The sequence below is a fragment of the Mixophyes fleayi genome, chromosome 3 (genome assembly GCF_038048845.1).
Source record: "Mixophyes fleayi isolate aMixFle1 chromosome 3, aMixFle1.hap1, whole genome shotgun sequence".
Classification (NCBI taxonomy): Eukaryota; Metazoa; Chordata; class Amphibia; order Anura; family Limnodynastidae; genus Mixophyes; species Mixophyes fleayi.
The window spans coordinates 210,165,933-210,190,486 of NC_134404.1; the positions used below are offsets into that span (position 1 = coordinate 210,165,933).

Genomic DNA, 24,554 nt, shown 5'->3' on the forward strand with positions numbered 1-24,554 from the left:
TATTCAATTAGCCACGTTACTCGCAAAAGTAACGCGGCGTTAAAAGTCTTACCGTTATTACGGTAATTCTAATCTAGATTTCCCAGAGCTGCGAGCAGATAGCCGGCGTTAAAGGTACCGTAATAACGCTAATTACGCGCACTATTACCGTAATAATGGCAATAGTGCGCAAGCCGCGTTACTTTTGACAGTAACGCGGCCAATTGAATATGCCTCTATATGTCTGTATTACTTAGTGGTGTTGACCTTTCCTTTGCACTTCATCTGGCACAATCATCAATAATTTTCCTGCTACAAAACTGTAACAATGCTTTCCATGAATGCCTCAACATTGCTTTGCTTTGGAGGTTTCTTCTCTGACAACAGAATGTTTTTAAGACTAGTTACATTTAATAAACTCTTTACTAATATCTTTATGGTGATCGTAGGTTAGACTGGGCAGTGAAGATAAACCTTCCCCTATTCCTTCTGAGATCATATACCATCCATTAGCTATGGTAACTCTTTACGTTGCACATTGGTCAGGGTGAGCTTATTATAAATCATGTGACTAGTGACTCTAGAATCAATACACTAAGAAGCCTTAATACCTGAAGTGTTGTCGTCCTCTTTTGTAGCACTTTTGGCTTTCTATTGATTATTGTTCTTCCGATTAATTCTAGCTTTGCAAATTCTACAGTCTACGTTTAGATGACCACATGCATTGCAAACACAGTTTTGTGTCTTTAATGCTTATTCTGCTCTGGGCACACGGTCATTGCTTGTGCCCTCTGTTTCTGCTTGCTTTTGATATATTCGTCATCTGATTGAGCTTCATACGTGGTTCTGAGCATTTTATAGGTGTCTGTGAGACTACTAAGCAGCAATGTCATTACAAAGAAGTCTTTTATTTCTCTTCCTATACAACACAGGGGTTGAAGCTAGTGGGATACGCATTGCCGCAATGTAAGAAGCAGCTAGTTGATAAAAACGTCAACGTTTAATGTCAACGTGTCCTGAATTATCTGCTGCTAACACCATTAAATAAAATCGCTAACACAGTGTAAAACTTTTTTATTATTATTGTTATTTATTTTTAGGGTTTTTATGCAGTCCTTTTAAAAAAAGGAAGATTGGAAGTTTCTGTCCCAGGGCCCAAAGAGATACATCGAATTACAATTAAACCTGAGAAAGGAGAATTTCATGATGGCAAAGAACATTCCATCCGAATTGAAAGATCAAGAAAGTAAGTAGAAGGAAAATGTAACCGAAAGCTACTGCCGAGATTCAAATTACTCATTTACTGTATGATAAAATAGCACCTTGACCTCTATTTATTAATGCAAAACTCTACATTGACTAGATGGAGTAATTAACATAATAAAGGCAGAAGTACATACTCTTATGATTTTATCCTAATCATGTTGACCAAACAGCATATCGGCCAGATACTAAACAAAGCTAGAAATAGAAGGGGTTCTGCAACGCCATCTGAATATTCTACATACACACCGTCTACAAAGCCTCAGGCTTTTCTTGGCACCCCCAGGCTTTATGATGTTGTAATGTGTAATAGAAATACAGATTGCTCCCACATAAAACACAAACACCCCTTCACTTAAAACATTTTTTTATTAAAAAGAAATGAAAACCATTATTTCTCAAAATTAAAGCCCTCATAACCTCATCATCATCACTGTAATCTATTGTAGCACAAGAGTTGAGCACGCTTAGAAAAAATTATAAGAAAATTATACACCAGCACCCCAGAAACAAAAGACGCAATGCCCTGGACTGATGTATAGCAAATTTCATTGTGTATATATGTTAATTGTAAGACATTTTGTGCACGTGAGAGAGTGCACGAGAGAAGAGCGTGTACGATGGAAGATAAACTACATGGTAGACAGACAAAGGAAACATTCCAAAATGGAGTCCAGGCCACACAGGGGCCGGTTGGGCAGGGGGGGCAGGGTGGCATCGCCCCAACGGACCGCTCAGACTCACCGCTGTTAGGATGCCCCCCTGGATGCAATATCGCCGATTTTTACCCGCGGCCACATCTCATGACACGGGATGCGACCGCGTGAGCACACAGGCGGAGAATCACATGACACGCGATGCGGCCGCGTCATCAATGACGCCTGTGCACCCCCGGACTGAAATCTGCCAGCCCGCGCCCAAGGCCACATGACTTTGTCAGTCATCTTAGATTAAACTCTACAATCAGCATTCAGCCATATTAATACTAAACCCCAGCATTACAATGCAATCTTTGTAAATATCACCTTGCTGCTGTATGATCTACCAAAACTGAACTTATCCCATGTAACAATGTAAGCCTCAGCCATATTCTAACATCGTCCCACTGACTATCTTGTACAAATCAATGTCACTTTCTAATCCAGCCCCATCTAAGTAAGCATTTTCTCCACTTTCCATACAATCTTATCTCCTGCTATGTATCAATCACTTTCTTCACTTTCCAATTCCATCTAAGTCAAAATCTCAGTAATATTCTTTAACAAACAGTCTATGCACTTACACTGAACAGTCTGCAAAACTTTCTCATACAATGTTATCATTTAAATCATCAGTCTATGCAAAACTTTATGCTGAACAATCTATGCAAAACTCACTTATTCCATTCAAACTCCACATATACCATTCTTGCCTACTCCGTAAATCTGTACTTCAGGACATAGTACAGATCATGTGACAGAGGGTAGTAGGGGGCATGTCAGCGTTGTTGTGTCACTATAGCCCCGCCCCACTAAAATTACAGCAATTCAAGGTATTGAAGGGCGGGGGGCGAGGCTTAATGACACGATTAAGCCCCGTCCCCCGCTATTCAAAGCTGTGAATTTCGTCATTTTATAGGCATTTTTATAGGGAGGTTAGCCAAGTATGACATATACTGACCAAACGTAACTTTTCCCATGTAACACTGCAATGCTTCAACTATTTCACTTTCTATGCCAATCCCAGACAACTATATTAAACTATCCTTCCCAAGTCACTTCCTATACAATCTTATCCCCTACACACAATGTAAATAGCACTTTCTAATTAACAATCTTCACTTTCTAAAACAACCATTTTAATCTTCCAAGTCAGAATATTTCCAAACCGATTGATCGGAAAATATTAAACGGTTCGACCAACCAAATGAGGCGACAATCGTCCATTTGGGCAGACTTTTGATTATCGTGTCACTACACAAACTGACCCAACTTTCGAACGAGCGGTCGTGTGTTGGCTGGTTGAGCCGATTATTGGACAAAAACCCTGTAGTGTACCCAGCTTTACTCAGTCTAACATTTGCAACCTAACACAACTCAAACAGCTCACAAACCGCGATTAACCACAATTCCATTCAAACACTGCAGATAAACACTGGGGGCTAGATTTACTAAGCTGCGGGTTTGAAAAAGTGGGGATGTTGCCTATAGCAACCAATCAGATTCTAGCTGTCATTTTGTAGAATGTACTAAATAAATGAAAGCTAGAATCTGATTGGTTGCTATAGGCAACATCCCCACTTTTTCAAATCCGCAGCTTAGTAAATCTAAGTGGGTCTAAACACTGTACATATTAAACATATTTAACCAGAATATATTTGGACTCTGCAATCCTAGCAGCATTTATGTGCCTACTTGGTACTTAGCTCACTATGTCCAACTCCTCCAATTGGTAATTGCAATGTTCTGCTCCTCTGCCATCATATCCATCATGCTCTGCAAACAAATGCACTTTAGCAGAAAATCTAAGCTCACCAGCACAAATCACTATCTCTGTTTTGAACTTAGTAAATCTGCCTAGTGCATTTCAGGTACTCCAGAAGTATGCTGTCCACTACTACCAGGCAAAATATAAGGATCTGGATTGATCTTAGAAAATGTAAATATTATAGTTATATTGCAATAAAGTTAGCCCGATCTCAGGCGTCACCCTGTCATTTGGAGAAAGGATTCAACTTCACCCAAAGGAAAGTGTTGTATGCAATATAGGTAACATGTAATAAAAAAAATAGCATATTTATCATATCTAGTACTATGCTTTCACCAACAGGCCTGATTTTGCCACTGAAATGTTTTAACATAAATAGTAATTGTTTTATTTTATTTGATACCAAAAGAAAACAAGGGTCACCTTGAAAACTTTCAAAAGTATTTATTTTTTTTTAATGTAGAATATGTGATTTAGGTTCAGTGCAAGATTTTTTAAAACCCACGACTTTATCTGAAATATTAGCATCATAGTACCTCACGTTTGGTGTCTGCTGTAATAGTTTTCTCTCAAAACAGATCTTGACTATGCGCTGTACTATCTGTAGTTCATAGTGATTTATCTGTTTATATAGTGTGCTAGTTTCTAGACATAAATCTTATTTTTATGTGTTTATTTCCCCGTATCGTTTGCTTTATGTTTCTATTGCCTGAAATGTAGAATGTAAATTGTATCTCTGGTATATTTTACGCTAGGTAATCCAAAACTGCTTCATGCACTATGTGTGTGTATGTGTGTGTATAGATATATATATATATATATATATATATATATATATATATATATATATATATATATATAGATAGATATATAGATATATACATATATATATATATATATATATATATATATATATATAGATAGATAGATATATATATATATATATATATATATATATATATATATATATATATATATATAGATATATATATATATATATCTCAATCATTAAAGACTATTAGGCCAAAGGAAGTGCCAGCCCTCTCATCATTTGTGAATAGCACACCACATTATGATGTCGAATGTTTATTAAATATAGCCATGTGTGTCATTTTATCTTAAGCACCCCTAAAGTGTGGGCTCTTACTCCAACTATCTTATTGTTTATGAATGTATCTTCTCTCTGCGTGTCTTTTGTTTTATATACATTTTGTTCTTTACTGATACATTGAAATGTGATTTTGATTTAACATGCTGAAGCACTCTTTAACTCTATGTTAGGTACCCATGTGGGCACATATATCACAGGTTAATTGTATTACTATGGAATTATTGAAAGAAACCACATTGTACAGTAAACAAATTACAATAATCCTACTTCCAATAGCTGTAAATCTTGCTAGAATAACTAATTTGTCATGGTTTTGTAAATGAATACATGACTCTAAAGTACATAGCTTTAATTTGAGAACTAAACACTGACTTTCAAGTACTCTGCTGGAGTTTAGGAGGGATAGAGCATGCTGTCCTTGATTAACTAAACTATGACGTTACTAGAAGAGGGAACAATGCCATGACATTACCTCTCTAAGATGTACAATGGTATGTGTATTGTCTTTTAAAATTACCTGTAAATTGGTCACATTTTCTGTGCAGTGCACATCTATTTTTATTACCAACTGTGTGAATATTCAGCAACGTGTTGATTTGTCATTTAGCTACAATGAAAGTGACGTGCACCTAGAAATAATAATCCAAGCAGATGTGTCCCCATGCTGCTTTAAAACAGAGTGCAATCATGTTACTTAGCAATGCTATGCAAAGCCTGTACTATACCCTGGCCATTTTCATCTGCAGTTTGGTATATGCAAAACAGATGGAATCAGCATTAAAACCGTTTTAAAACCTATAAATACCGAACATTGTATCTCTCTTTACGCTACTGTGCCAAAAGACACCGTGTAACAGGTTGTTGTGCTAATTGTATTAACATAAAACCAATTTTGTTAAGAGGAATCTGTCAGCTTGTTGCAATTTTCCAATAGCAGTAACTGTTTTCAGGAGCTAATATTCAGTACTGTGCAAGGAAACTACAGAAAACTGTATTTATGCATCATCATGGTTCAATCACAAAAAACCAATACACTTTTTTATCATTTATCTTCCTCCAGCATATTTACAGTGCAAGTCGATGAGGACAGAAGTCAGACACTGAAAATGCCGGCTAGTCATCCCATAAGTGTGAAGAAGCTCTTTGTAGGTGGGATACCATCTGATGCACAATTTCCTTTGTTCAAGGGAATACCGCCATTCGAGGGATGCATATGGAACCTGCTCATAAATGCAGTGTAAGATAAACATTACATATATTTTGCAGAATGCGACATAACACATTACACTTCATTTAACATTTAATTTATTTTGTAATTAAAATTTTGAAAGATAGTCAGATTAAAATATGTTAATTTGCCATAGTAATCTAAACCTAACCAAAGAAATTAAATACAAGCATTTGTCACAATACATTTTAAAGCTGCACTACCACGTAGGAAAAGTTGGTAGTGCAGTGCCCCACACTGCCAGAGCCAGAGCCCTGGGGTCTGGTACATGCAACCATGTTTCCCTGGGCTTTGCAAATCAACTTTTACTTAATTCATTTTAGTAGGCACCATTAAGTGATGGCAGAGGGGAGTTGTGAGCTGGGTAGACCATTCACCAACTACAATCTTTGGTCCTTAGCCGAGGCTGTAAGAGGAATGGAGGAACCCCTGCATGGTGCTAAGGGTAGGGAGCATCTGCACTATTTCTTTTGTATGTCATAGCTTTTATAGCCAGCGGTGTACACTTGTCAAACAAGGGTTTCACATTCTGGTTAAAGCAGCAGATTAATATGCCAATACATTTACATTTCCCCTTAAACAATTATTATCAATACACTGAACTGCATTAGAGTGTTGCTTTAATTTCCATTACAGGGCATGAATAATCTTGGAGCCCATAGTACTTTAGGTACTGGAAAATGTTTCCACTTAGGTCCAGAATAAACAAGTAGCAGTCTCATTTTTGTTGTTGAAGAAGTACATTGACAATCCCCTGTGTCAGGGAATAAATGATGCTTAATTATTCCTATATATCATCTTCATGCCATGAATCCCGTAGAGTCCTTATACCATAGGATATAGCTCTGAGACAGTAAGCACTACAAGGTTAGACAGAGCTCAAATTGTGTTAACGGATGAAACAATTAGACATGTTGCCTTAAACTAGCTTCATGCATCGCACACTGCAACTAACTACAAATCATTCATCTTCAATAGAAGAAAAGCCTTCCTAGCAGGATGTTCCAAAATAAAGGGTGGATTTGTATCCATAGGATCTAACTGAATTCCAAAGATGTATCTAATAACACTCCATAAGCAGTCCAGACCAGATCGGTGTCTGTGGTATATAATTGCATGTTTAAATAACACAACAAGATGAAGCTTGCTTTCTTCCTCTTAGGCCAATGGACTTTGCACAACCAGTGTCTTTTGACAATGCAGATATTGGACAGTGCCAATCTCTGCTGCCAGACCGGGCACATGAAGAAGATGGAAGTAGAGACAAAAATGCCACACAAGCATTAGTACTTCCTGAGTCTGGTGCAACTGCCTCACCAAAGGCCACCCCTGCTCTTTCACCTCCTGTTCCACCTACTGTAAGTATTTCTTTTTACTTTTAATTGACTTTAGATTACTATTAGAAAGCCAGTCAGGGTCTGAAGTCTCACTATCTCCTCATTATGGTATCCACAGTGGTGGAACTACCACTGGAGCAACCCATGTGATACTACAGAGGTCCTTCACTCTGCTCTTATAAGCATACGTGGGGGCCGGTGTATGTGCACTGAAGCCCTGTTTGGGCTTTCAGTTGCAAAACCATTATCCCATTATGCCCATAATCATTTTCTACTGACTAGAAACTTGCTAAAACTGTCAAATGTTCCATCCACAAAGACTATTCAAAAGAGGATCTGTAGGAACATGGTTTGGTCCATTGCTGCTGCATATGCATTGCTTTCACTCTTTCTGTGCAGCATAGAGAGCATTTAAATGTTTCACTGGAAGAAGAAAATTCTGATAAACAGCAGCAAAAGTGTGTTCAAAAAGTCTCCATGATTTCATTTTCATAGCCCAGCAGCAAACTGTAATGCAGTAATAATCTAAATAAAGATGATGATTAGTTTTGCCTGTATTGTCCTTACTAAACATATGAATATTTCTGTGTATGCAGTTTTTGCTTGTACACTGCATGAATCGGTATTCGTGTACTGATGGAAGTGATGATTGGCGATCATGCATTACTGTCTACTTAAGATTACAGGTTTTAGAGGGAGTTTTCACCCCATCATGTTTTTTTCATACTGTACATTCCGCGACCTCACCTTTCTCCTAGTATTATGGGTTAAACCAAAAAAAGCCTTAAGGAAGGAATAATAATTTTAATAAAGCACCCTATTTGAATTTACATCAGAAATGTATGAATTTATAATCTGGACACCCTTATCTCTTTTATGTTTTACATAATTAAGGCACAATATGAAAAAGAAATGTGTTATATATATATATATATATATATATATATATATATATATATATATATATATATATATAAACATATATATATACAAGTTAACCCGTGCATGATACTCATGCATTCTAGTCAAATCAAGCTACTTGAGGTGTTAAAAAGGTTCTTGTCATGCATTTGGGCCCTAGCCCAGGCCTCAACCACCAAACACTCCCCACTGTCACCCCCGGCAACAACCAACCACTCCCAACTGTCACTTCTCCTTCAAGAAATATATAAATATATTTTTTTAAATCATTATAAACACTTTTAACAATTAACAAATTAAATTAACAAATTAAAAACATCTTAGTATACCAAATTTCAGCCCTTTCTGAATTTTTTTTTCCACACACACTAAGAATTTAGTAGGTCAGTGTATAACTCCACCCAGCAGGCGGCGCTGCAGCTTGGTTTTATTTTTTACACACACACACACAGAAAGACTAACACACGCCACTAGATATTTATATTATAGATATATATATGTATATATATATATATATATATATATATATATATATATATATATATAAAGAAAAAGACGCCTCCTAGTGCAATGTTTTCATTCTTGACTGTCTTACTCAATGCTAGGCTAGTGTACCATAAAAATATTCAGTTATGCTCATCTGTATATCATGACGATGATCCACTGTATCTCTTGTGCCTTTGCTCCATATACCAGATGAGCATCATATAAAACCGGGTTATAAAAATAAAGAACAACAATAGTGCAATATTGGGTTTTTTTTATGAACACCACACAAGTGCTGAAACCATACTCAAAATTTTTTTAGAACATTTTTGGTCTATGGCGTTCACCATCATATGAAGCAAAGTAATGTAAAGAAGATGTCGGAATGTGTAAAGAGATCCTAATTATCAGGAGATATGCACTGGTTGATATCAAAGTCGGTACGTAGGTTATTTATACATACTGTATATATCACGGGTGAAGATTGGAGGGGTTCATCACGGAATTCTGCTGGTATGATAAGTTATCCACAGACTATCTTAAGAAATGTTTTGTACAAGAAGATTCTAAGGTATTAATCCACTTTTTTAAGTGTGGTTTGAGCACTGAGGTGGTATTCATAAAAAAAACATTATTGTTCTTTTGTTGTTTTTTTTTTTATAGCAGTTTTATATGATCTTCATTTGGTATACGGAGCAAGGCACAAAAGGCATAGTGGGCTACTGTCATAATATACAGATGGGCAAATGCTGCTGCAGCTAATCACAAGTAGCAAAATTGTTAATGTATCCAACTAGGGTGTATCAATTAATATTGCTAGGACAATTTCCTCAGTAACCTTTTTCAAAATAATGAAACATATTTATATATATCTATATAAAATTACAAAAAGGACAAAAGTGCCTCCTAGTGCAGTACCTATGACTCATGGGGGTTATATTTACTAAACTGCAGGTTTGAAAAAGTGGAGATGTAGCCTATAGCAACCAATCAGATTCTAGCTGTCATTTTATAGAATGTACTAAATAAATTATCACCAGAATCTGATCGGTTGCTACAGGTAACATTGTCACTTATTCAAACCCTCAGTTTAGTAAATATACCTCAAAGTCTTACTTATATACAGAAAATACCTACTGCATGTAAGACCTTAACAGCCCATCCGTAAATTCTGGATCTCCAACATTTCTCACACAGATATATGTATATATATATATATATATATATATATATATATATATATATATATATATATATATACAAGTTATCCCGTGCTTGATACTCATGCATTCTAGTCAAATCAAGCTACTTAAGGTGTTAAAAAGGTTCTTGTCATCTTCATCGCCACACACACACATGCTGCTAGGCTTTTATATATTAGATAATGCTAAGAATTTAGTAGGTCAGTGTAGTATATAACTCCGCCCAGCAGGTGGCGCTGCAGCTTGAGCACTCTGTCACCTGGTAGTTTTTTCCACACACACACACACACACACACACACACACACTAACACAGCATGTGTGTTCATGAGGTAAAATTACCTCACAAAAATGAGTTTGAGCCCTCAACTCGTAAATTCAGCCTTTACTACCCCTCCCACGGGGGGAAGGGGGGACGATGGAAGTTAACTGACTTCAATATTATAATGTTTTTGTCAAATAATGTCAGTATACCAAATTTCAGGTCAATTGGATGAGCCCTTTCTGAGAAAATAGTTTTTTCCACACACACACTAACACACGCCGCTAGGCTTTTATATATTAGAAGATAATGCTAAGAATTTAGTAGGTCAGTGTAGTATATAACTCCGCCCAGCAGGTGGCGCTGCAGCTTGAGCACTCTGTCATCCGGTAGTTTTTTCCACACACACACACGCCGCTAGGCTTTTATATATTAGATATATATATATATATATATATATATATATGTATGTGTATATATATTTATATATATATATATATATATATATATATATATATATATACATACCTGTTATCCTGAGACCACTCATTGGCTTTCAGTGTATTTTCTTATTTGTTTATGCTTGTTATGATGATTAAGAATGTTATAGTTTACTTTTGATGACTATTTCAGTACATAATTGTAATCCCTAAAAAGTGGTCTTGTTTCTTGAGATCTTATTGTTATCAATATTAACAGAAAAATAACCAGGACAAATGTATTTTCCCCTTTTCAACAATATAAATATAGATCTTACAAAGGGCATATATAGATATTTGTATTGCCCAAAACTACTGAGCACTAGATTATTATGTTTATTCCTTTGGAGTCTTTCTTTCAAATTTATATCTCTCCTTACCAGCCACTTTTTACTGATTTACCAGTTTTGTCATCAAAACGGTTGACGCTTTCACAATTCATGTACTCTAAGAATGTGCACTATTTGCATGAGGTTTCCCAGAATTTATTTAAGCAACAATAGATTGATATCAATTATATTATGTGATAAAGGTTGGATATTTGCCTTGGAAGCACATGCATTCAGAAGTGTTCTTTTTCTTTACTTTTGTTGTAATGCTTTGCTTTTTCTAAATGTAAATAATTACATCAAACTCTATATTCTAATGGTGAATTTATTTAAAAAGGTGAAAGTAGAATGTCCTATTTTAACAGTTTAAAGCTGAAGTTTGAACATATTCTGGATATTGATTAATGACAAATGTACCCAACAATCATTGCACGCACCATCACTAAGTTTGGCTTGAATGGCAGGCACAATTGTTAACAGCTTGTGTCCATACATTTAGCTGAATCAACAATATGAGTACCGGTAATATGTATATTTTATATTACATTTATTTAAGAAGGCGCCTCCGACATAGCACCCTGACTTTAATGTAAAAGTTAAGTGCATCTCCTTTAATTAAGCATTGCATTTTATTGAATTTACACTGTGAACGTGGAGTATTGACAAAGAACACTATTACTGTGGTTTATTTTTATAATGGCTATCTTGTAATGGACTTGGCTCACAAAGTATGGCGATTCTAACAACTGCTTTGCCTCTTATTTGCTGCATCATAGGAGCCTGACAACATTGAAGTGAAGAGTGCCAATATCACAGATGAGCTTGATTCCACAACGGTATCCATTACCTCTCACCTCTTTAACGTGATTCTTTATCATTTCTCTGTGTTATCTTTTCAGTGATACAAACCTAATCATTCCTGTTTCCTTCAGTCTTTTAATCCCATTCTGTGAACAGAATGCAGCATGTGGACTACCTCAAATTACAATTATTCTCTTACAGGGCTTTCTATAGCATGATAAATGAAATTGCATCCTAGTGTGTAAGACTGCAAGCTTTTGTTTTCCAATATTTTTTAAGGAATATGGTCAGACATATAAAAAGTCATCTGATGGCAAAAATGTTTTTCTGTTGATTATTTATCTCATGGGTAGTCATCCAAGGGAAGACATTTCTTCCTAGCCACCCTCTGTCCATTCCAGCACTCTTTACCCTACATCCATGATCCCCACATCACCAGTTGCATCCATAGAAAGACTTAATGAAGCTGCGAGTTACAACACCTGTTCCATTCAGCACACAATCATAGAGACAACTATGGACTCTGGAACCCTGGGATTTGGGCACGTTCCTGCTGTCACAAGTCGTTAAGAAACTCTATTTTCAAATATAAACTCTATTTCCCTATAGAAATAGATATGTTATATACAAATTAAGAGCTGATTGTCACATATTTGTGAATCCGTAATGTAAACTAGCTAAATTACTTGTGCACTTTATTCAGCACACCACATTTATACAATAAAGTAAAATGCATCAACAGTACTTTCTAGTTGTAGTGTAGTTCAATGTACCATATAATAATAGTGAGTCTTATTCACCTACTTTTTTCACTAACAATGATTTTGTAGATGTGGTCACTTTCAGAAGACAAGTTCTAGTCTTATTTTATAGAAAATGCTAAACTGCTGCTATAGAAATGATTCGTCAAGACACATTTTGTTAAAGGTAGTACAGCTTATCGTATTCAAACTGACCTTAATGTCCTTATGACCTTCATCTGTATTCTTTTTTTTCTCATAAGTAACACTATAAACCATAAGTTATTGCACATGTACTTCCCTCTAGAGTTAGTTGTTATTATGCTTTATTGTAATTGAGATAAAGAGGAATTGATACCTACAGCAAAAAGTGGTGTCTGCAGTGTTTTGTTATCAAATTTCTGTGTCACAATATAAGGATGAGTCATAAGAGTTTATGATCAGAAGGGCAAAGCTCTCAAAATAAGATAATGATATATTAGTCGGATTACTTGTAAAGCATATTATATTATATAATAAAGCAAAGCATTTAAATGGCAAATACAACAAATTAGCTGCAGTTCACTTTATTTTCACTAGTTAGTAGTTGCAGTCACCTGATCTCCAACTTCACTAGTTTCGATTGCTAACTTCACCCACTAGAATTGGTGCCCTACACATACCATTCTAGTTAATCCTTTTTAACTGCAACTGATTCCCACAAGGGGAAATAAATTGGTGACATAATGCTGACACATTTCAACTAATGAGCAATCTTATCCATGTAAATAATATGTATTATGATTGCAGCAATTATTGCTGGTAATCCATTTTATTAATAAACAGCATGGTGTGTATTAATTAAGTTCTAATTGTGTTAATTAGAACTCAATATTTCTAATAACCAATGACACTTATAGATTGTCCTTGGTTAGAGAGAAAGGGGATTTAATATACTGCAGTATTTTTAACTTGAAGTTACACATAAATACAAATAAGTTTGACTAATGCCTATTCACAATAATACCAATTAAACTAATACAAATATTAGTTTGACTAATACCAACATTATGCAGCTTAGTTGGAAACCCCCTATCAAATTTTTGTTACATTGGATTTGTAGCATAAGTGGCTGTGTAAACCTGGCAAACAATTAAATAATAAAATATTACCCTACTTTAATTTTATAAATTATTAAAAGCAACAAATCCTACCTATATCTAAATATTTTACTTGTACAATGGGACCAACTTCATGAAATCATTCTCAGTAGGTCCTGCATAAGCAACTTAGTTCACTTTAGATTTTAGGGATTCAGGCATTTGTTATTTTTCAATTTCTTTAAATCAAGAAATTAATTTAAATATGAAAATATCATTGTCATAGTTTGCTAAAAAAAAAAAGTAGTGACAGCAAATTTAAGTAGATTTTGTTTGCTGTTATTTGAAGGGTTGTGCTGCTGATCCAAGGCCAGTTTACGTAAAAGGAGGAAAGCAGTTTGGGCTCTCCAGAAACAGTCATGTTGCATTACAATTTGATGATACGAAAGTAAAAAATACGTAAGTTGCATTGTCTATTGGTTTCAATAATAATTATAGCAGAGTACTTCTGTAACTGATCTCAGAGAAGCAAACAATTAATATATTTGTTTTTCTTCATTAAGTCATTTTATTTTACATTATTTTACATTATTTTATTATTATTATTATTATTATTATTATTATTATAATTTTATTATTATTATTTTATTTTATTATTATTATTCTATTATTTTACATTGTACTTTTGCAGTCTTTCAATAGAACTTGAACTCCGTACAAAAGCTGATACAGGCTTGCTCTTCTACATGGCTCGTATCAACCATGCTGATTTTGCCACTATCCAGATTAAAGATGGGATAGCTCACTTTAGATATGACCTTGGAAGCGGAGACACAACCACTATGGTTCCTCGAAGAGTTGATGATGGAGAGTGGCATAAGGTACATATATTTGCTTAAAAAAAGAAAAGAAAAAACGATAAAGGATATGTCCACCTTTGTGAACTTTTTATTTGACACTTTTTAGTATAGTGTATGAAAAATACCTGATTATTTTCTGCTGCTCCAGTGGGTGGTCTGCCCTCAGTGCCGCTTAATCAGCCTGATATCAGAGCATTAAAATTGTACAATGCCAAAATGATAGAACCCAGTAATATGCGTAGTTGGGTTATTGACCTGGTTAACTTGCTTTTATTAAGTTAGCTTTGCTGTCCATATGCCTTGGTCTATTAGTTATTATTATTTACTTATAAAATGCCACAGATTCCATAGCACTGTATGATCGTACAAATACAGTTGGGACATAGCTACTACAAGTTACCTGCTAAGTACTGTATCTTACGTTACATCTAAACCTTAATGTTGAAACCATATATGGAATTTAGAGGTAAGATTCACTGTTAATTCCTAGCCTCACTTTCCATTGAAGCTTTTGTTAATACGAGAAGTGTAATAGAGTATTTCCTGCCCCTCCGTCAAAATTAGCCAAAACCATGTCCCAAAGACCTTACACAGGTACTGATTTAAGAGAAAAGGCTGGAATGACAAACAAGTCAGTCTGCTTTCCAAGCACATAAAGTGTAATAGTTTCTTATTATAGATTTTCAACAGGAACATCATTATGTAAACTAGGCTGAAGATAGCCAAAATTGCGTTGTGTAGATTGATTTACCAATCAGTAGTATGACTACCCAATTTGTTGATTATCCTCACATAATAATAATTAAAAGCAATATGTAAAGTTTCACGAATATACACTTTTAATACATCTTAACAAATCATTTCTATGTTAAAGGGAATTATATGAAATCATATGCAGACATCGTAATATTCTACTGACTGTTAACACTGAGTTTGTTTTTCTCCAAGATAAATATAGTTAGAACAAAGCAGACAGGATATCTATCTGTTGACGGAATTACAAACAGCACAAACAGTCCAAAGAAAGCAGACATTCTGGATGTGGTGGGCATGCTGTATGTTGGCGGATTGCCTATTAATTATACTACCAAAAGGATTGGCCCGGTAAGACCGTATTCTGATTTCCTCTGTGTTTTTTTGTGCATGCCGGAGGTCAGACTATTTTTATTACCATTTAAGCTGTGACAACAACACTTTGTATTTTTTTTTTTTTAAAACTTCCTATTTGGTTCTAAAATCTATGTTGTATTTGTTTTACATGTTCCAATGGATAACGAGCAAATTAAGCTGGAAGTCAATTATTTTACATACTTTTATCTTACAGGGAAAACAAAAAAACAAGTCACAGTAGCTTTAAGGACAAAGAAAATATATTTTAGTTTCTCCTAACACTAGGTCTGTCTATGTGTGTGTTAAAGTCACTGTCTTATCAGATTAGGATAACTTGTTATTTATAAAAAAAATAAAAAAACATATAAAGTAGATAAAAGTTTGTATAATTTAGTTTATCTGATAATTGGAATCAATGTTGCTTGTTTTCAAACTAATAACTAAATTCAGTAAACTAAGTAATGAGTGTAGCATGGATTACAGATAATTAGCATGAAGAAAAATGTGGGGGGTGAGGTGAAAATATTTCATATTGTACGGACTGGAGGAGTGCTTTGGATTTTTAATTGATAATTTTCCACACCAAACACTACTTACCTCATTTCACCTACTTAAGAACTATCAAAAAGATGTCTTCAGCCAAGTCTAATGGAAGGGTTACATTCCTCAGCGGAGTCCTGTATTAAAAATGAAAAAAATGCAAAGGAAATAAAATCTTTATAAAATAAAAACTAACTACATACAAATGTAATAAACACAATCAATATAAACAATAAAGAACTCTGTGTGGAAATGGAAATATACCAGCAAAATGGTTTATCACTGTGTGACCTGTGCAGACACACAACTTCAGTACGCAGTGTCAGTTATCACTGAATAGTGTATGGTATGTGGTGTGTAAAGCACAGTTACACATTTATCAGAAAGCAGCAACAGTATGTGTGAGATATATCAGAGTGGAGTCATTGTTGAGAGAGGGAAACAGATTTTGTTAGAGTACTGGAGCTAAGAGAGAGTGGGGTATAATAGAATTATTCTGGTTTTATAATTTGGTTACTTCAAAAGAGAATCAGAGGTTTATTATGCTTTTTTCAGATCTCTTTTGTGGTTTGTTTGAGTCTGAGTTCTAATTACTAGTGTGCTTACTCATTCAAGTAGCAATGGCAAGATATTACCAACAATCTTTTTTATAATTTTCTATATATAGTAATAGACCATGCAAACACATATATCAGTCATGCTTAGTGTTCTACAATGACAATTGAGGGATGTAACGGGTACAGACAAAGACCTCTGAGTATTCATGGACATGATCATTCGTAACACCCAGTATATAGTTTTAAAGCATTAACTGCATATGAAATGGGTATGTACAGCATGTAATATATTGTTTAACAATTAACTTCACAGAGAGGTTTTTGTGCTTGTTATTATTTTGTTTACTTCTTTGCAACATTTATAGTCTTTCCTTTAGTGCACTGTTTACCAACTCCAGTCCTCAGGGACCCCTAACAGTGCAGGTTTTCCAGGTCACAAGTGAAATAATGATACACCTGTGTATCTTGCAAAATGTGTCAGTCAGTAATGAATACACCTGTGCTCCTGCAAAGAGATATGAAAACATGCAAGGGTCCCTGAGGACTGGAGTTGGGAAACAGTGCTTTAGTGAATACTTTAAAGGTCAACAAACTAAGTGTTCTAGTTCATATAGCATAAGCAATATTCTGTGGGGTGTTCTGTAAAAGTATTTTAATATTCTGCTGTAACTAGTCATCAGATCATTTTACCTTTCTTAGTACTGAATCACTTCCGTGTTTCCTAGGTTCTACATAGTATTGATGGCTGCATCAGGAATTTTAGAATGGAAGAAGGAAATACAGACTTTAATAAACCCACTTCCAGCTTCAATGTTGGTTCATGTTTTGCTAATCCAGAGAAAGGAACATATTTTGATGGATCAGGGTTTGCAAAGACAGGTGATTGTTTTATTGATATAGAATAATTATTTTTGTCTTAAAACTTGTATATATTGTGGTACTGTGCTGCACTGTGGCACCATGGTTAGCATTGCTGTCTCAAAGCAATGGGGCCATGTGTTCAATTGTTATTATTATTATTACTATGTTTTATTTATAAAGCACCAACATAGTACTTCACTGTGTACATTGAGGAAAATGTGTTACAAACAAATAAAGCAAAACAACATGAAGGTAAAGATGTTCTTGAATACAGCCAGTGTGTTATTTTTTGGCTTTAGGTAGTTTATGGATACAGGTTATGTGCTAATTACTGGATCTGGGCAGCTAATTCCCAGAAGTTGATAATTACAGATATAGTGCTAGTTCCTGGCTCCAGGTATTTGGTAGCAACAGGTACAAAACTAGTTCCTGCCTCCAGGTATTTGGTAGCCACAGGTACAACACTAGTTCCTGGCTCTGGGCAGTTGGTGATTACAGACACTGTGTTGGCTCCTGGCTCTGAGCAGTTTATGATGACAGGTATAACTCTACTTTTTGGCTCCGGGCAGTTGGCAGTTGCAGATACTACTCTAGTGTCTGGCTCCAGGCAGATGGTAATTGCAGGTACAGCACTAGGTCCTGGCTCTGGGCAGTTAGTTGTTTTATTCATGTCAAGATAATACTTAGAAAATGTATTTAGAGGTCTTCTCTTCAATTGTTTTGCGTTTGCAAAGATCAGGAAAGCTGCAGCTGTGGATGCCATAGTAAATATTATATATCAATCTTTAAATGAATTAATGGCAAGTGGTTAAGTTCATTATTCAGTTTTGATATTACATACATTATTGTCAATTATTCTTCAATATTTGTCTATGTAATTGTACAGTTTTGTTTATATGTATATTTTATTTTCAGTCGGAGCTTTTAAAGTAGGCACAGATCTGATTATAGAACTGGAGTTCCGCACAACAAGGACCAATGGTGTTCTCCTTGGCATCAGTGGCAAAAAGATGGACGGATTAGGCGTTGAACTAGTGGATGGTAAAGTAAGTAACTTTAATGCTTTTTCCACAAATTAATCATTAGGGACTTCCAAGATTAGAAGTTAGAAATGTCTCGCATCAAATATCATTGGAACAAGGTTACATACACTGAGTGGAAATTATGAGCATGAAAACAGTAGTTTATAGGATATAACTGGGGTTCGTTAAGGGTAGTTATTTCCCAGTGACTGAGGTATAAGGCAGAAGATGTGTCTGTGAGTACAGTACTCCATATATTCAATAAAGACACATAGTGGGAGATTTACTAAGCAGCATTCGGTTTGCAAATCCCTCAAACCACACTGCATGGGGTTTAGGGCTTTGCAAACTACCACACATCGGATGCAATTTGTGATAGTTTGCAAAGCCCTAAACCACATGCAGTTCACTCCAAACTGCATGGTAATACAAGATGTGCGATTTGCCTATGTGAAATGCCTGGTGTGGTGTATACACTGACTTGACCACCCTGCCAGCTTCACTTGTCTAAAATATAAATACATTTTTGAAAACAAAAAGAGCCCCCTCCCTTACATTTCTGAGCCCAGGCTACTCAGCATTGAGGCTGTAAAAATGATCCGGCCCCTCACCTACAGAGCAGCACTTGGTCTTCCTTGTACCATTTGCCATTGGGTACCAGGGTAATACTATGATAATATAGTGCAAGCTCTTGAGGCACTACAAGTACCAGCATGCACGTGGGCTCCAGAATTTAGAATTGGACATTATATAAATGAGAACCACTAAGCTAACTTAATTGTTTATCCATATTTGCTCCATTCCTTCATTTCTTTTGCTGAATTTAGTAAATAAGGTACAAATCATTAATTTTAATTGTGCACCAGTAACTTGGCATATTTGTGTGTTTTCTTTCATTTAAATAGGCCTTCCATGTAATGTATTTTTGCAACAGTTGTTTTCCCATCAAAAAAGAAACCAGTATAAACATTTTATTATCATAACTAGACTTTGCACCACTGAGAAAAATATAATTCTTGCTCATTTAGTCAGAATATGTATTTGGATAACAACATCTCTCTGTCTGTGTTTTGATATCTTCCTCTCCCTTAGCTTCATTTCCACGCAGATAATGGAGCCGGCCGTTTCACAGCAGTTTATGAGCCGGAGCTGCCAGGTAGCTTGTGTGATGGACGGTGGCACAAAGTAGTGGCAAATAAAATAAAGCACCGCTTAGAGATGATTGTCGATGACAATAAAGTGGAAGCTAAAAGTCCAAATTCTGCATCGACATCTGCAGACACTAATGATCCAGTCTTTGTAGGAGGATATCCTGGTGAGTACTTTATAGTTCCTGGGAGATAAAAGGCATCAGAGCATATGTTGACAGCTGATGCCTGAAATAGGGAAGACCTGAAAGAACCTCTTCTACACAGTGGCCAACTGAGTAGACAGTGTTTAATAATTAAGTAAATACATGTATTTTGCCATTGGCCAGGAAAATGTGTTGGAAGAAATCGCTTAAAAAAAAATCAAAAACCATTGGTTTATTTTTGTACAACAAAAATTTTGATTCTGAAATCTTGACTATCACGGTTTTCTTTGGGCACTGTTAATAATAAAAAAGCATATAACTAATAAAGCATGTAACACGGTTATATAACTCTTGAGCGGCCACCCAATAAATAGGACGATTATGCTATTTAAAATTGACCACCGTGATGCTCATTTTGCAAAAGTGTTGTGTACTTGCAACTGATCTATCAAGTATTCTCCAACTGTTTGTTGTATAAACAAAAATAATTAATAACATCTCTCCCACCAAAGTGCTATTACTGTGAAGCAATAGAACTTATTATAATTCTTATTCAAACTAGGAAACCTCTTTAAAAGATGAAGGCTTATACAGCTGAGTGTATCTACATATGCACATTTGCACTTACTGTTTTGTGTCAGCTGTCGAATCTATATCAGATTGTTCACCTGTATATGTCAGATTATCAGTTATGAGCTCATCAGCTGGAAAGAATTAAATACACTGCATGGTTTGAGTGTACAATAATCTCTGCTTTATTAGTTACAAGTTCCTATCTATATAGCAAAAATCACGTATTACAGAAAACTACGCATCAAAATGTTTTAACCACTCATGTTCCCTTTACACAGATGTTAGTATATTCTCTCATTATCCACACTAGAACTCCCCAGGGGGGGGGGGGGGGGGGCTGGCTTATCTCCTGTCTGGTATGTCCTAGGTTATAAGCTTAGCCTTGCAAATAATGAATTACTCCTACAAAACAGGTGCATCTAATTGTATTTAAGCTATAACAGAACAAAATGGCTATAAGGCAACAAGATGGCGTCAGCTTAGCAAAATCACATTTCTCACAGCGCATACATTTCCCCACCAATTTTGAGTACGGGTATGTTCCATATACACATCATTGCAATTTTGAAGATGACTCCGCAGAGCACAGAGTGATGTCAAAACACTTGAACCCTAGTATAAGCACAAAAAAAGAAAAGTGCACAGTGTAGGAAGTGGTCCGCAATAGTGATGTGAAATCCAGTACATTTTGGAGATTAGTTCATTCTGATCTAGTTTGCTCAAAAGATTAGTTCAGTTAGTTCTTTTAGTTCACTGGCTCTGGAACACTGCTGAGAGAAGTGATTGAGAAGATCTAGTCTATTACACATAGACTGTATGTGTAATAGGTATGTCTAGTTCTGTCTCATTAGATGAGTTATAGTCCTGTTAAAATGATAAGATATGTTTAATATGTCTGATCACTTTTAATATTTTAAAATGGGCGATCACTTGTACAACAAGCTACTAGTGACATGTTGATCTCTGCAAAGTTAATACAATTTGTATTATTATTTTTTACTTCCATAAAATGCAAATGAGAAATACTTAAATTCAGAGTATTATAATGTGTCTTTTTTTTGCTTTTAAAATACAGTCATTAGATATCTCTCTTGAATGTTTAATACATCTTCCTCTATACATGGTGGAGTAAACATAACTACAGTATATAGCATGCAGCACTCAGCTCTGTGTTTTGAGCTGACACGGAAGGTATCCTGTGACTTATGAGCTAAATTAGTCAAATTACTCAAATAAGTCAAATCAACTAGATGAACTATTGAACTACTAAGCCAGGAGAATGACTCATGACAATACAGTTCAATGATCAGCTTTGCAGAGTCCCAGACAATGTCTGAACATAGCAGCGCCACCTGTGGTAGTCTAGAGGTACAGACTCATGATTATAACATGAACTGAATAGGGGGACAGCTGTAGTACCACCTACAAACAAAGTAGCATATTTATCACAGATGAGGAGTACAGGAGGAGGGGGAGTCCAGGGGCCAGGGCCTGATTAAGGGTCACAGCCGCCCTAGGCTACTACACTGGTTGCCGCCCCCGCACCATGTGCGTATACATATACACACACATATATAGATAGATAGATAGATAGATATAGATATATATATATAATTAAAATTGTAAAACATTAATTAATACATAAAACACACTTTATTATGCACTTCCTCTCTTACCTGATCTTGCAGCGTAGACTACCTGGTGTTCTCTTTTGCTTGTTCTTTGAGCGTTGGCCGTTGGCTGGCTTCTGGAAACTTGGGAGTCCTGTATTTAAAATGTGCAAAAATGGGGCGTGGCCTGTCAGCCATAACGGACGGTCGCGCTGACTCTGAGCTCCGTGGAAGTCCACTGTCAATAGGGACTCCACACTGCTCCCCAACAGCCAAGACCCTGCCTATAGCGCTCCCGCGGCTTACCGGAGGTCGCTGCTATACTCCAGATCGCCCCCGGGATATCCGCCGTGCTCCTGGACCTCCCAACGGTAGTGAGGCCTAGCCCGCGCCGGAAAGCCGCGGCCTCGATTTTGACCCCGCGGCCGCCATCTTGCCGCGAGGGCGCTTCTCCTCACAGGACCTCCGGCTGTAGGGCAGCTCCCTCTCATCTGGCCTCTCTCCCCCTGGAGTCTGCTGGCTGCGCTGTGTGGCTTGGGAGCCCATGTCCATCCTGGGAGCTGCTGACGCTGCACTGACCTGCTCCTGTCTTCTTCCAAGCGGTGAGTCACAATACCCTCCTTCTGCCTTGAGGCTGGCTGCCCCACAAATTTCTAAGATCCCCTGCTGGGAATAGGAGTTCGGAGGAACATAAATCTTCATTGTTATTAACCCACCTGGGTCAACCAGATCTATACAATAGAAATTGCTTGTTCCTATCTGCACTTCAACACCAGTGCTGCCACCCAGTGGCCAATACCGGACACTGCGCTCTATAACTTTCTAAGAAATAATACCTATATATCCATAGGTCTCTTCAGTGCTTATACAATTCCATTTACTGAGAAGGGCCTTGACCGACAAATTCCTTATAATGTGGGGGCTCCCACACTTCCCACCAGACGATCAACAGATGTCTAGATGCTAATCATGTCTCTCTATCCCCCTCGGCCCTGAACCACTTATAGCGAAGCAACCTACCCTCCTCCCTCACCACTTCCTCAACGGGTTCTCTTCCCACTCTACTACGATGCCCAGAGGAGGAAAGAAACCTTCAGGAGGAGATCTCCTTCCTTATCTCTCCAAACAGAAAACTCCGGCCAGATCTAGTGATCACTCTGACTCAGATCCTGAAAGTGAGGACTGTTCTCCTTTGACTCGCCGAGACTTTCTATCTCTCCTCAAAGAACTGAAGGAAGTCAAAACATCGGTCCAAGCCCTCCACTCACTTAAAGCAGATATTGCTGAAATAGGCGGTAGAACCGATCATCTGGAACACAGAGTGGAAGAAGTGGTAACCTATCAACAATCATACGAAACAGACCTTCACCAAATTCGCCAAGACATTACCCAACTGCAAGAAGGACAAGAAGACCAAGACAATCGAGCGCGACGCAACAATCTGAGAATCCGCAGAATACCGGAACAGATCGAGCCAGCTCACTTGGACCTTTACCTCAAGAAACTTTTCTCTCAGCTCTCCCCTTCTACTCCTGAGGAACACCTTCTCCTGGACAGAGCCCACAGGGCGCTGAGACCCCGCTCCCAGGACCCGTCCCAACCCAGGGACGTCATACTTAGAATGCACTACTTCACAGCGAAGGAAGAAATCATGAGAGAAGTCCGCCGCCTTCAATCTATCACCTTCGACAATGTTACCCTTCAAATTTTCCAGGATCTTTCCCCAATCACCCTAGCCAAAAGGAGAGACTTTAAGCCTATCACCACACTTCTTCAACAGCGACAAATTAAATACCGTTGGGGATTCCCCTTTCGCATCCTGATTTGGCATCAGGGCTCAATGCTAATGGCCAGAACTTTCTCTGAAGCCCACTCCCTACTCCCGAAACTTGGAATTACTACCGGTCTTCCAACCCCTTCTGAGTCATCTGTTCTCCCTCAGAAAACAGCAAGACCCCCGTCACGTCAAGCTCCCAGTGCTGAATGGTCCACTGTGCCGACATCATCGCCACCACCTGATGAAGCTTCCGTGACTTGATTACCATTCTCAGGTTTTGTTTTCTCTGTAATTTGTGTTCTTCTCTTACCAATGGGCCCACACCTCTAGTGAGGTCTCCCCTCATTTTGAGGGGCTCGCAAAGGAACACTACTTTATTCCGTAACGTCTCACAAGTTAAAATCCCGTTATGTTTTTGTATGCCACTTGCTATATTATTACATGGTTAGGTTCATCTTGTTTAATATTGTCTGGGGGACCCTAGCTCCTGGTAGATCTTTAACCTTTTTTCCACTGTACTGTGCTGCATTATATTCGCTAGTAGTACTGTTTATTAGCATCTTTGTTGGGTGCTCTTGTGTCGCAGACCCTCACTACAGGTGCCTCCTGATGGCCCAGGCTGTCATCTGCCTAATCTTCCCGCTTTATTTATCCACCTAACCTGTTTTG

General features: G+C 36.9%; 1 protein-coding gene across 4 annotated transcripts in view; it reads left to right on the forward strand.

The window, feature by feature from the left end:
* LAMA2 (laminin subunit alpha 2) overlaps positions 1–24,554 on the forward strand; it is a 711,555-nt gene that overhangs the window by 676,591 nt on the left and 10,410 nt on the right. For 3 of the 4 annotated variants that reach the window (XM_075203052.1, XM_075203054.1, XM_075203056.1), the window contains 10 exons: positions 1,080–1,225; positions 5,880–6,056; positions 7,210–7,405; positions 11,838–11,897; positions 14,031–14,140; positions 14,373–14,562; positions 15,490–15,645; positions 17,474–17,627; positions 18,525–18,655; positions 19,724–19,946. In XM_075203052.1, coding sequence (XP_075059153.1) covers positions 1,080–1,225; positions 5,880–6,056; positions 7,210–7,405; positions 11,838–11,897; positions 14,031–14,140; positions 14,373–14,562; positions 15,490–15,645; positions 17,474–17,627; positions 18,525–18,655; positions 19,724–19,946 — 1,543 coding nt within the window. The remainder of the gene's footprint in view (positions 1–1,079; positions 1,226–5,879; positions 6,057–7,209; positions 7,406–11,837; positions 11,898–14,030; positions 14,141–14,372; positions 14,563–15,489; positions 15,646–17,473; positions 17,628–18,524; positions 18,656–19,723; positions 19,947–24,554) is intronic. The other variant, XM_075203053.1, reaches the window with a different exon arrangement.